The following is a 12,643-nucleotide window of genomic DNA, read 5'->3' as shown; positions in this document are numbered from 1 at the left end:
CAAATTCACTGTGACCCTGGGCACTTCACCTTGCTGGAATTCAGGTTTATTGGCTTCCCTTCCACCTAAAATAGGAATGAGAAGATCTTTGCCACTCACCTTGTAGGACTGTTGTGAGAATTAAATGAGATGTTATCTGTGGAAGTTCTTTTAAATGTATAAAGCATGAGCCCCACACTTTCCAAACTGTGTCTGTGGCTCCGTGACGAGGAGTCCCCGCCCTTTCTTTGCTTTTCACTTTCTATCCATCCCTTAAAGTTCAGTTTTGGTGCCTTCTCCTCCAGGATTCTCCCACTTGAGAACAAGAGTCAGCCTGGGGTATCATGCAATACTTCACTCTTCATCTCTTAAAGGCATTGGTATGGAATGCTACATACTAGAGTTATCTTTTTTAAAAAAAAAATATGAATTGATAGATTTAGGCAGAGAATTTACATAATTCATAGATTTTAGGTTGACAGATTTAGGTAATTGAGGATCCCAGATTTAGAGCTGGAAGAGCCCTTGGAGACCATTGATCTTAACTGCCTCTTTTTACAAGGAAACAGAGGCCTAAAGAAAGTTTAAGGGACTTGCCCATGATCATGTAGCTAGTAAATGTCAGGTGAGATTTGAACCCAGGTCTTTCTGACTCTGAATTCAACACTCTTATCTACCATTGCCAAGCTATAGCCCTGTTGAACTGTAGCTCCATGGAGGTAGGAAATGTATCTTGTTTCAGCTTTGTATCTCCTCTATCCACTAGAACCAAAGATCATAGTTCTAGAGCTAGTTATTAGAAATCATTGAGGGCAAATCCCTAATTTAATCAGATGAGGAAGCTGAAGGACATAGAAATTAAATGACTTAGACAGGGTGACATAGTGAGTGAGGGATTCAGACCTAGATTTTCCTAACTTTCCTTCCAGCACACTATCATACTACTTCAACTCATCTATTACTTAATTAGATAGGTCTCAGACAGCTGCCAGATTCTCAGAGAGGTTAAGCTACCTGCCCAGTGACACAGAGAGCAAATAACAGGCATAATCTTCTAGACACCAAGTCCATATTTCATTCATTGGAATTTATTGACTCTTGACTATAAATATTTCCTCCTCTAATGTATTAATGTGAAATTATGAATACATAAAAGATTTATATTACATGTGGCAAATTTGGGAGATGAGAATGGCCTTGATTTTTTAAAATTTTATTCCAATGATTCTCCTACCTGCCTTTATCCAATGAGCATTCTCTACTCATAGACAGAATTTATGAGTTCCATCAAAATGTTTCTAGCTCAAAAGTGTTTCATGGCTAAATTAATTTGGGCAATATTGCTCCAACAAATATAAGATAATTATTATCACCAGAAAAGAACTCTCAGTTCAATTCAGTTCAAGAAGCATTTATTAAGGCTTGTTCTGAAAGTCATTGTTCTAAGCCCTGGAAATATGAAGACAAAAATGAAAAACAATCCCTGTTCTTAAAGAACTTATGTTCTAGGGGTTGGGGTTGGAAGGATGAAATCTATACACAAAATAATTTAAGTATAATGTAATTGGAGTGGAGTGGAATTAACTGAGTACAGTCAGGGTTTCCTTCACAGGGGAGATGGCACTTGAAATGAATCTTGAAGGAGAATAAGGATTTTCAGAGGCAAAGCTAAGGAAGAAGTACATGGGAGGGGGGCAGTGGGGAACGATGCATTTTACTGATGCACAGAGCCCAAAAATGGCCTGTTGGGTTTAGAGAACAGTTTAAGCTTTAATATTTTTGTTGTTCAGTTATTTCAGTCATGTCCAACTCTTCATGACCCTATTTGGGGTTTTCTTGGTGAACATACTACAGTGGTTTGCCATTTTCTTCTCCAGCTCATTTTACAGATGAGGAAACTGAGATAAACAGGATTAAGTTGCCCAGGGTCACACAGCTAGTGTCTGAGGTCAGATGTGAACTCAGGAAAGTGATCTTCCTGACTCCTGATCTTGTGCTCTATCTGCTATATCACTTAGCTGTCCCAGACTAGAACATAGAGTTGGGTGTTTTTTTTTTTGATTTGTTTTCTTGGTGATCTAAATTTGACAAACACTAATAACAAGAATACTTTTTATATGCAACTAAGAACAGAAGAAGATTATATATGAAGTCTTGAATCTCCACTATTACAACCTTTTTTATAGAGTATATAATAAATTCAGCATGTTAGTTCCAAAGCTGTCTCTCTTGTCTGTTTCCCTTTGAAGCTTCTTCTGTTCCCTGCATTTTAAAAATGTTTCATTGATCATCTTCTCTCTTTCCTCACTCCCTCCTCCCCCTTAACTCCGGCTCAGGGCTCCTCATTCTCCCCCCTCATAAAACAAATAAGAATAAACCCCTTGCCTTTCTAACAAATAAGTATATTTAGTCACTCAGTCAAGAAATATTCATTAAATGCCTCCTATGTGCCAGACATTGTTAAGTGATGAGGATAAAAAGACATTCCTTAACCTCAAAGGGCTCATGGTCTAATGGAGACAATATGCAAACATATGTATGATCAAGTATATACAGGACATATTGAAGATAATAAGGAGAGAAGGCACTAGGGAATTAAGGCAGAATTAAGGTGGATCAGAAAAGACTTTAGAAGATGAGGTTTTAGTTGGGATTTGAAAGAAGCTGCGGATACCGGTGATGGAAATAAGGAAGAAGAACATTCCAGGCATGGGGATGGGAGATGGGAGGCAGCCAGGAAAATGCCAGAGTCAGGAGATGGAGTGTCTCATTGGAGTAACTGCAAGAAAGTCAGTGTCACTGAATTGTAGAGTATGTGATGATGGGGGATAGGGGGGAGGGAGAAGGCTTTGATTGCCAAAGGCTTTTATATATGATCTTGGAAGGGATAAGGATCCACATATTAGTAATGTTCATCTTGTTCTGCACCTCTAGTCCATTATCAGTACAACAATGAGAATGGGCATTGGAACTTCATAATCAGTCCTGTGGAGTCACCAGTGGTCTTTGTATTGATCAGGGTTCTTAAGTTACATAATTCACTCTGTATCACTTCATTCAAGTTTTCCTAGTTTTCTCTTCATCTTCATTTTTAGGGCATAATAAATATTCTATGATGTTCATATGCCATTATTTGTTCAACTGGCTGTTCCCCAATTGATAGGTAACCTTTGATTTCCAGGTCTTTGCTACAATTTTAAATAATGATAATATGAATATTTGTACATATATATATTGTTTCATTCTTTATTTTATCTCTTAGGGCAGTATAGGGCTAGTAGTGGTCAGTGTGTGTGTTTGTCCTTCGTTGCCGAAGAAGAACTTGCCATCAGAGAAATGGTGACATGACTTGTACTTGACTTTGTTTTGAGTGAGGGAGGGCTGTGCAGGTCACCAGCCTCACTTCTCCTCCAGAGCCATCTGAATCCAATGATCAGATATTCATCGGGATGACTGGAGATGACCCAGGATGAGACAATTGCTATTAAATGACTTGCCCAAGGTCACACAGCTAGTGTCAAGTGTCTGAGGTGAGATTTGGACTCAGGTCCTCCTGACTCCTGCACTGGTGCTCTATCCACTGCACCACCTAGCTGCCCCCGATAGTAGTGGTATTTATAGGTCAAAGAGGAATACGCAGTTCTAAAAGGGGAACAATTACGAAATTAGATTGGTGAAATGGATTGGATCCTGACTGTGAAGACCTTAAATCCAGGTAAGGAATTTGCATTTTGTCCTGAAGGCATTTAGGAACCATGGAAAGTCTCTGAGCTATTTTGGCTGTTATATAGAGGATGGATTGGAGAGGAGAGACCAATTAGGAATTTATTACTGTAGTCCAGGTGAAAGGTAATAAGGTCCTGAATTAAGGTGGTGGCTATGTCAGTGAAGAGAAGGGGGTGGATGGAAGAGATTTTGTGGAGTTACAATCATTAAGACTTGGCAACTGATCAGTGAGAGAAAGAGAAGACTCAGTAATTATTTTGAGGTCATGAATGTAGTGACTAGGAAAATGGTGGTATACTCAGTAGAAATATAGAAGTTGAAAGTATGATTGGGTTTCAGAGGTTGGTTAGGGGTTGGGAGGGGTGGCTGATAGTGATGGAGATAAACATAACATCATAGATTCAGAGCTGGAAAGAAAGTTAAAGGTCATTTAGTCCAACCTTATTTTATAGATGAAGAACCTGAGACCAGAAAGGTTAAGTGACTAGTCCCTCTTCCCCAAAATGAAAGAAATCTTTTCAAGGTAGCAGATGGGCAGATAGATAAAGCAACACTGTCGAACCTTGGTTATTGTTGGGTTTTTTTTTTTTTTGAAGAGGACCAATGGCATCATGGGTGATGCCTTGGCTTGTGAGTGAATTGTATTTAGGTGAGGCAGAGTTGCACAGAGTCATCAGCCTCACTATCTCTTCCAGAGTCATCCAAGTCCTGCGGCAAGACAAGAGTCAGGATGACTGACAATGGCCCAGGATATAGTGGATGATTTTGGCTTCTTTGATGTCTGCCTGCTCTAGACACATTCATGGCCACTGGAACAAATTGTTCTCATCTGCCCATCCTGCCCATGTCTTCACATGCCTGGGGAAGACATTCACCCAACTGACCTATGGGCTTTGACACCTGCTAGTTACCCTCAAACCTGGTTTAGCTTGTCTGCTGGACAGTTTTAATGGGGTGTGGACATTGCCAATGCTACAGCTTCTTAGAGCCATAGGGGAGAGTTGGGTGACCAGCTGAACACCAAAGGTGGATGAACAGTCCTGAAAAGGACTCAATAGCCCTCACACCAAAGGTGCTAATCTTCCCTGAACACTCCTTAACACCCCATTGACCTACAATATATAAACTCAGTGCTGAACCCAGAGTACACAAATAAAAGCAAACATAACAATTCTTGCCTTCAAGGAGCTTACATCCTAATAAGAGGATGACAATACAAATAAAAGGGTGTTGGCAAGTGTAGGGGAGAGGAAAGCATGCCCTGTGGTACGAGAGGTTACAGTAGGAGGGAGACGGGCAGCCAAGAATCTAAAACTCATAGAAGCTGAGATCATCAAGTCAATGAAGAGAGAAAGACTGACAGACACAGAGGGAGAGAAAGAGAGAGTGAGGAATGGTTGGAGAGAGAGAGAGAGAGAGAGAGAGAGAGAGAGAGAGAGAGAGAGAGAGAGAGAGAGAGAGAGGGAACAGAGATAAGAAGCCTCAAGACAGAACTTTGGCAGGGATTCTCTGTTTGACTGATAGTTTCTTGCCTACAGGCCTGGTCTCCTTGAGTGTAAAGACCCTAGTTTCCTACTTGGTGTTTATCATTATTTAGGATACAGGATCCCAGGCAGGCTGCCTGTTGGCCTCAGTGTCTTCCTCAGACTTCCTCAGGCTTCCCCAAGCTATCTCCTCTCTGGTGACTGGCTGCAGGATGGGCCAGCCAGCTGTGGCTGCTTGCCAGGATTTTGGACAAGTGCCTCATTAACAATCCATGGCCAATGAGCTAAAACAAAAACAATTTTTTTTAAATACATGGAGGATTTTCAAGAGATCACCATTTTCACCTATAATGACAGAAGGTTCAGTCCTGAATGTTAATGACAAGAAAAAGCCTGAATGAGAAAAGGATAAAGGGGGGGCTTTTAGACATCCCTATAGACAGATTCTATCTGTAATGTCAAAGTCTTTTTCCTTGAGTGTGGTGTTGGTGTTTCTAGTAGGGGGAGGGGTTGGTGCTGTACATAAGCTGAAAGATCAGGCCTCTTCTAAGCCATACTAGGCTAGGACCAAACCCCAAGCCCACCGCTTGGGCTCCAGTGAACTTTGGGAGCAGCTTTATCTTCTACCCAGGCTGGGGGTCCCGGAGTGATGCAGGATGTGGGCAATGGACTGTAGGGTGGGAATCGATTAGCTCCGTCCCTTAGCCCCAGGAAGGTCTCTGGCTCCCCTCAGGCCCTGGCTGGTGCGGGGCTGACTGCTCTAGAGCACAGTGTGGCGAGGTGGGGATGGAGCGGGGCAAAGTAAGCGAGACCGTTAAGCTGCAGAGGGGCGATCGGGGATGCGCTCTGCGGCTGGCGCGGGGCTGGGCGGTGCTTGAGGCTGGGCGGGCAGGGGAGGAGCCTGTAGCTCCAGCCCCTGCAGCCCTCCCCAGGCAGCCGCTGTTCCCGCCCCCCACTCTTGCTGCACATTCATCGCTCCATTCGGTGGCTGCTGTCCTGCCAGCTGGCTGACTGGGGGAGCTGGGGCGGGCGTCGGAGCAGCAGCAGCAGCCTCAACCACAGCCGTAGCAGCAGCAGCCGCAGCAGCAGCAGCAGCAGCCAGCGCGCCTCTCCCAGCGCTGCCCAGCAGCGTCGCCCTCGGGGTAGTGAGAGCGGGCGGCTGCCCCTCTTCTCTGCCCGGCTAGAGACCAGCTAGTGCGCCCTGCCTGCCGGCTGCCTGTGCTCCCACAGCTGCGCCCGGGCTCGCTCTCTGTCCCCCTGCCGCTGATCCACGTCCCACCGCCCGTGTCCGTTGCTCTCTGCCGAGCTCAGCGCGTCCTCTCCTCCGGCCAGATGATGAACTTCTTGCGGCGCCGCCTCTCCGACAGTAGCTTCATCGCCAACCTACCCAATGGCTACATGACCGACCTGCAGCGGCCCGAGCCACAGCAGCCGCCGCCGCCTCCCCCCGGCTCGGCTTCGGGCCCCGCTGGGCCGCTGGCCGCCGGCTCCCCGGCCCCTGAACGAAGGCCACCGCAGCCTCAGGTGCAGCCCACGCCGCAGCCGGCCCCGCCTCAGGCTCATCCCGCAGCCCCGGTGCAGTCCGTGAGCAGCAGTTTCTTCAGCTCCCTGTCCAACGCTGTGAAGCAGACTGCCGCCTCGGCGGGGCTGGTGGACGCCCCCTCCAGCACTCCCGCCGCCTCTAGGAAGTCCAAGCTGCTCCTGGTCATCGATGAACCACACACAGACTGGTAGGTGGGCCCCTACTCCCACTACTCGGCCAACAGAGCTGACCTATCCCCGCCCCACCCCTGCCCAGCTGCCTAGCTGCTGTCCCTGGTGCTGATCCTGGGTCTCGTCCTCACTTCTAATGCTGAGGCCACTCGGGCTAATCATTCACCCTGCCCCCCACCGTCCCCTCCCCCCATCCCCCTATCCCTAACTGGGCATGTTTCTTGCATAGGAGATTGTGTGAACTCGGCTTGTTATGGAATGAGAAGGGGCGGGAATGGAGGGGGAAGGTACGTGCTTAAGCCTGGAAAGGTTACCAGGTTGTTGGGAGGGAATTTGACATGGGTCTAAAACTAGGAAATGTGATGAATTAAATTTGTTCTCCAAATTCCAGATCATAAGGGAGAACCCTAGAAGCTTAAACTAAGTAAATGTAGAAAAATAATAGGAAGTCCTACTTTCTATAGCAGATAATGAACTTGGGGGAATGTTTTAGCTGGATATATGCCATTGAGAAAAGAGATTCAAGAAAATAAAATTAATCAGTCAGAGATCTCTGACTGGTTATCTCAAGGAAGTGTTGGGATGCTTAGAGCACATCCTCAAGACACTAAGGCTGATGACAGAAAGAACAGTCAAGCCTTCCCACAACTTGTCCCTTGGTGTTTCTGTTGTTGACAGAACCCTGAACTGGAGGAGACTCCAGAGCCATCATTCCTGAATGGGATTTCTTGTATTCATATCATCCTTTGCTACTTTTTCTACATGTGTTTTGCCTTATTATTAGTTTGTTTTGCTCCCCCCTTCCTTTTGGGATAGAGATTCTGTAGGAATGACTGATGTTGGTGTTGGAATGAGATATGGAGAATGTGAGAATGCTTGTTACTCATTGTGGCCCTTGTGGGGAGCTGTCAGTGTAAGTGTCAAGCTTATTTCTTAGTCTTATTTTTTTCTTTTTTTCCCCCACCATGATGTAAAAAGGGCCCTGAAGGGGCCATTCTCAGGAAATGACCCTCTGGTACAAGGTGGAGTGGTGAATGGTGCAGAGGCAAATTAGGAATAGAATAGGGAAGGCATTTAAAGACAACTATGGTATGTCACACATTGGCAGCTCCATTCATTTCAACAAGTCTGTTGAGCACCTACTGTTTTCCAGCACTTTGTAGGGCTAAGAGAAAGCATGGCACCTGTCTTCAAAGACCTTAAATCATGTCAAGGACATGTTATATACATGAAATAGCTCAATAAAAATATAAGGCAGGCTATGAGTCCCAAAGAGTGCTTATGACAAGAAGTACTATAGGAATCCAGAGTAGGAAAATGTGGATTGGCTGGGTGAGTAAAAATTTCAAGGAAGAGGTAAGTTTTGATTTTTATCTCAAGAAGAGTAGTATTTAGAGAAGGAGAGCAAGAATGTCAGTGACTCATATTTTTTTATTGTAGGAACAAGACTCTTCTGCTCTGTGGTTCAATTCCTCACTCTATATGTGTTTTTGTTCTGAGCAGTCTTTAGGCACAAGTACTCTATCCTGCATCTGTCAATTGGCATATAGGTTGTGGTCCTCCTGAAGGATTGGGTTTATTGTTATGCTTCAATCTTCAGGGCTTTAGAGTCATCTCAGTTAGGGTTGTTGTTCCTATAGAAAGACTGCTGGGCATTGGACTAGAGAATTTGGCTCAATGCCTCTTATGTTGTCTCACCATACCTCCAGACACTTATGCAAACTGAAGCTGCAGAGCACATCGTGTGTTGAATACCAACTGTTTGATTTTTTCCAAATTTACAACATTGATGTATTAATGCACCGCTTAGCACATGCCTAGCACATAGTAGGCACTTAATAAATGCTAATTGACTCACAGACTAATATTTATCAAGCCTGAAGACTAACATCTTTCTATGGCTGGCAGAATTTCCCAGAATTCCAGGATTAGTATTCATTAGAAATGTGTCCAGGCTCATTGAACATCCTGGTCATTATTGATAATTGGTTATAGTGAAATATTCTTTGAGAAATTAGATGCAGATGTGACGTCTTCCAGGTGCCTACTCAGGGCAAGTGCTGACTCTTAATTAAAAAGTGTTCAAGGTGCTAAATGATGGTTGTTGAGGAGTGGGGTGGAATCTGCTGCTACTTCAATTAAGCTTCTGTCAAAGTGTTGGGTTAACAGGTGCCATTTATGCCTCATATGAATGTTGCAGATGAGAAGTAGACATTCAGCACCCATCCTAGCACGATTTTGTTGTTCTGTTCTCAACTGTATGGCAGACAGATGGAGACAGAAGAGTTTTAACACCTAGTTTTTGAAAGCTGTGATTTTAAGAAAGTCTTAAGTCAAGCAGGCTTTCAAAACAACTAAATTAACAGCATGGCCTTTTGAATTTAGATCCACTATATTTTGTTGTTAGTTGTGGAGGAAAAGGGATCTGGGCATCTACCATTGACCAATGTGTGTGTGTATGTGTGTGTGGCAGGGGTAAGTGTTGAAATTTGTGCTGCTAAATCTTTAATAATTGGCTCTCTGAAAAAACTAATTCAGGACACACTTCTAAGTTTAATTTGTATTATTAACATTTTCTCCATCATTTTTGAAGTCTAAAGTCAATTCACAAGACAACTAACCAAGCCCTGATTTGTAGGGTTTGTTGATTTCTTAGGTGTGAATATTCACACTGAAAATTTAACAGTCAGCTGGAACCAGCCAGTTCAAAATGGTTCCAGAATGCTCTTGAGTCAGGGAGGTGGTCTTGGGGTATTTCCTTAAAAAGATCATTATGTTTTATATTATTGCTCCCCACATACAACATGGCTGATATGGATACATGTTTTGCATGACTTCATTAAAAATAAATAAAAATATAATTCCATTTAAAAAATATCTTGAGACAGAGAAACATTGCATAGTAGAAAGAATATTGGCTCTAGAGTAAGAAGAATCATGTTCGGATCCTACTTCTGACACTAGTTGTGTGACCATAGATAAGTCATTTAACTCTCTGGGCCTCAGTTTCTTCATAGATTAGACTAGATTATCTCTGCACTCCCCTGAAACTGTACACCTGTGAATTATTATAAGATTTCAGAATGTCTTTAAAAATTGCCTTTGCAACTGACATGAGGGCTGACTAAGGACACCAAATATTTGCTTAAAATTATTTTAATAAACATCTGGTTTTTCAAGTTCCATATTTCTAAGTTTGTGGGGAGCATTTACCTTTGTGTTTTAATGATCTTTATCTATTTGTGTATAAAGAAAAAGGACCAATTTGGGGGGCAATAGCATTGGGAAGGTAAAGTAAAGCATCCTTATCATCTAGCTGCTAAATAGATGCCTATGCTCACACAACTGCTGTCTAATTTAATTAAATTTCTTGCACATTTATAAAGCATCTATCATGTGCCAGGCACTGTGTTAGGCCTAGGACTACAGAGACAAAAGTGAGACGTGCTCTTACTTCAAGCAGCTTATATTCTCCTGGGGTTGAGGAGATAACTTTATATATAAAATATACAAAAACAAATGTAATATTTTTTTTTGTGAGAGACACCAGCAACTGTGCAGATGAGGAAAGGCACTTGAGCTGAGCCTTGAAGAAAGGTAGGAATTCAGAGAATGATACAGTGGAGATTTTTGTTTTTCTTTCCTCAGTGGCTGAGGAATCAATTTCTTCCTGAGCCTTCCAAATATCAGAATTGAAAACCAGTGCAGTACAGCTCAATCTTGATTATCCAGGTGCTGGTTTTCAATGGATCAGCAATAAAGGAATGCATTGGGGGCAACTAGGTGGTGGAGATGATAGAGTCCTGGGCCTGGAGTCAAGAAAACCTAAGTTCAAATCCGGTCTCAGATACTTACTAGCTTGGAGAAATCACTTAACTCCTGTTTGCCCTAGTTTCATCATTTGTAAAGTGGAGGTAATAATATCTGTTATTACCTACCTCAAAAGGCTCAAATGAAACATTGTATGTAACGTGCCTTGCAAACCTTAAAGCATTCTATAAATGTTGTGTGTTATCAACTGAATGGTAAGCTCCTTGAGGGCTCAGGTGGTATCTGATGATGATGATGATGATGAAAATAATAATAATGACAGCTAAGATTTATAGAGCATAGTGCTCAGTTCGTTTGACTGCTTGTGGCTTATTCCAGAAAAAGTTTGGATCAGGCTTGAGGTGATTGTAACTATTGGCTATCATGGGTTTTGGTGTTCTCCAGTGTATTTGATTTCATCAGTGCTATTCTCTGTTGATTGACGCATAGTCAAAAGTGGGCTTTAACTTTGAATCATTGGTTCTATAATATCCATATACTCATTAAATGTCAGAACTGGAAGGGAACCTTAGAACAGGGATTTTTCCTCCGGTCCAATATTGTGCCACCACCCTCATGTGATAAATAAGGAAAGTAAAGTGTTGGGGTTTTTATATAGAAGAGTAAACACTAGGAGACAAAGTATTTTTGATCTTTTAGAACATATAGCATTATTGTTACATATATATATATATAAAAGGCTGGTCATACACAGCTGCTGTAGCTCAAGATGATATTCATCTCTCTGCAAGATGGAATTAATTTTGAAATTCATGACTCCTCCAAGTAGTCCTTGTCCCTGGCATCCCACTCTCCTTCTGGTAGAAACGTGTGGAAGGTGGTCATCTGAGAATCCCTCCCAGGTCCTCCATTTAAGGAGAGGGCCCAGGGCAGCCACCTGATCATTTCCCACCTGGCTGCTCTCCTGGACTTCATCATTGCCTCCAGTAACCTTTCTTCATGCAAGATGGAATCAGCTGTGAAACTTATCCTTTCTTCTTGCCTGTGGGACTTTCCATCCTTCCACTTGGCTTCAGGACTTCAACATTTCCCCCACCCCAATCTGCTTCCCCTTACCCCATTTTTCAACTTCTTTTTTATGCAGAGCTCCTTAAGGGCAGGGGCTGTCTTTTGCTGTTCTTTGCATCCTTAGTGCTTAATACAGTGCCTGGTATGTGCATAGTAGGTGTTTAATAAGCATTCATTGACTACTATTGATTGAATTGTCATTGATAGATTATTGATTGATAAATGTAATAGCTCACATTTCTTTAGCACTGCAAGATTTGGAGAATGTTTTCCTCAAAACAGTCTTATGAAGTAGACAGTGTAGCTATTATTATCTCCATTTTATAGCAGAGTATTTGAAACTTAGAGATCAAGTGATTTGCACAGGGTTACATAGCTAGCAAATATCAAAACTATAAGCAGGTAAAAAGCAATTTCCCTATGGAAGTGCAGTTGAGAATGTGGAGTAGCTGGAAATAGATGGTGAGGAGGTTGTTTTCACCTCTGGTTTTTTTTTTTATAGAATATATCCTAAGGGATTTAGTTAAGTGGTTCCCAGAATCTAAGGGACTCCAGAGAGAGAGAGACCCCTCTGAGTCTGAGCCAGGCTTGACCAAGAATCCCCTCTAAAACATTCTTGACCAGTGATCATCCAGGCTCTGAAGACCTCCAATACCCAATGATTCCCAAGGATGCTGATTCTGCTTTTGAATACCTTGAGTTATTAGGAAATACATCTTTACATCAAGGCCAGATTTGCTTTTCTGGTTCTTCCACTCATTGCTCCTAATTTTCCCTTGGGGAATTAAGCAGAAAAAATCCATTATTTTCCACCTGACAACCCTTTAAACACTGGAAGGTAGCTATTATCTTGCCCAAAGATAATAAATAAAGCTAAATAAATGTCACCAGTTTCTTTAACC

At 42.8% G+C, this 12,643-nt stretch overlaps 1 protein-coding gene across 1 annotated transcript in view; it reads left to right on the top strand.

The window, feature by feature from the left end:
- Window positions 1-6,143: 6,143 nt before the first annotated feature.
- SYN2 (synapsin II) overlaps window positions 6,144-12,643 on the top strand; it is a 255,075-nt gene continuing 248,575 nt past the window's right edge. The window contains exon 1 of the mRNA XM_072598463.1: window positions 6,144-6,919. Within this exon, the coding sequence (XP_072454564.1) occupies window positions 6,522-6,919 (398 nt within the window). The 5' untranslated portion in view covers window positions 6,144-6,521. The remainder of the gene's footprint in view (window positions 6,920-12,643) is intronic.

Source organism: Notamacropus eugenii, chromosome 3 (genome assembly GCF_028372415.1).
Source record: "Notamacropus eugenii isolate mMacEug1 chromosome 3, mMacEug1.pri_v2, whole genome shotgun sequence".
In the NCBI taxonomy this organism is placed as follows: Eukaryota; Metazoa; Chordata; class Mammalia; order Diprotodontia; family Macropodidae; genus Notamacropus; species Notamacropus eugenii.
The sequence above is the reverse complement of the archived record's forward strand: the minus strand, read 5'-3'. Positions and strand labels throughout refer to the sequence as shown.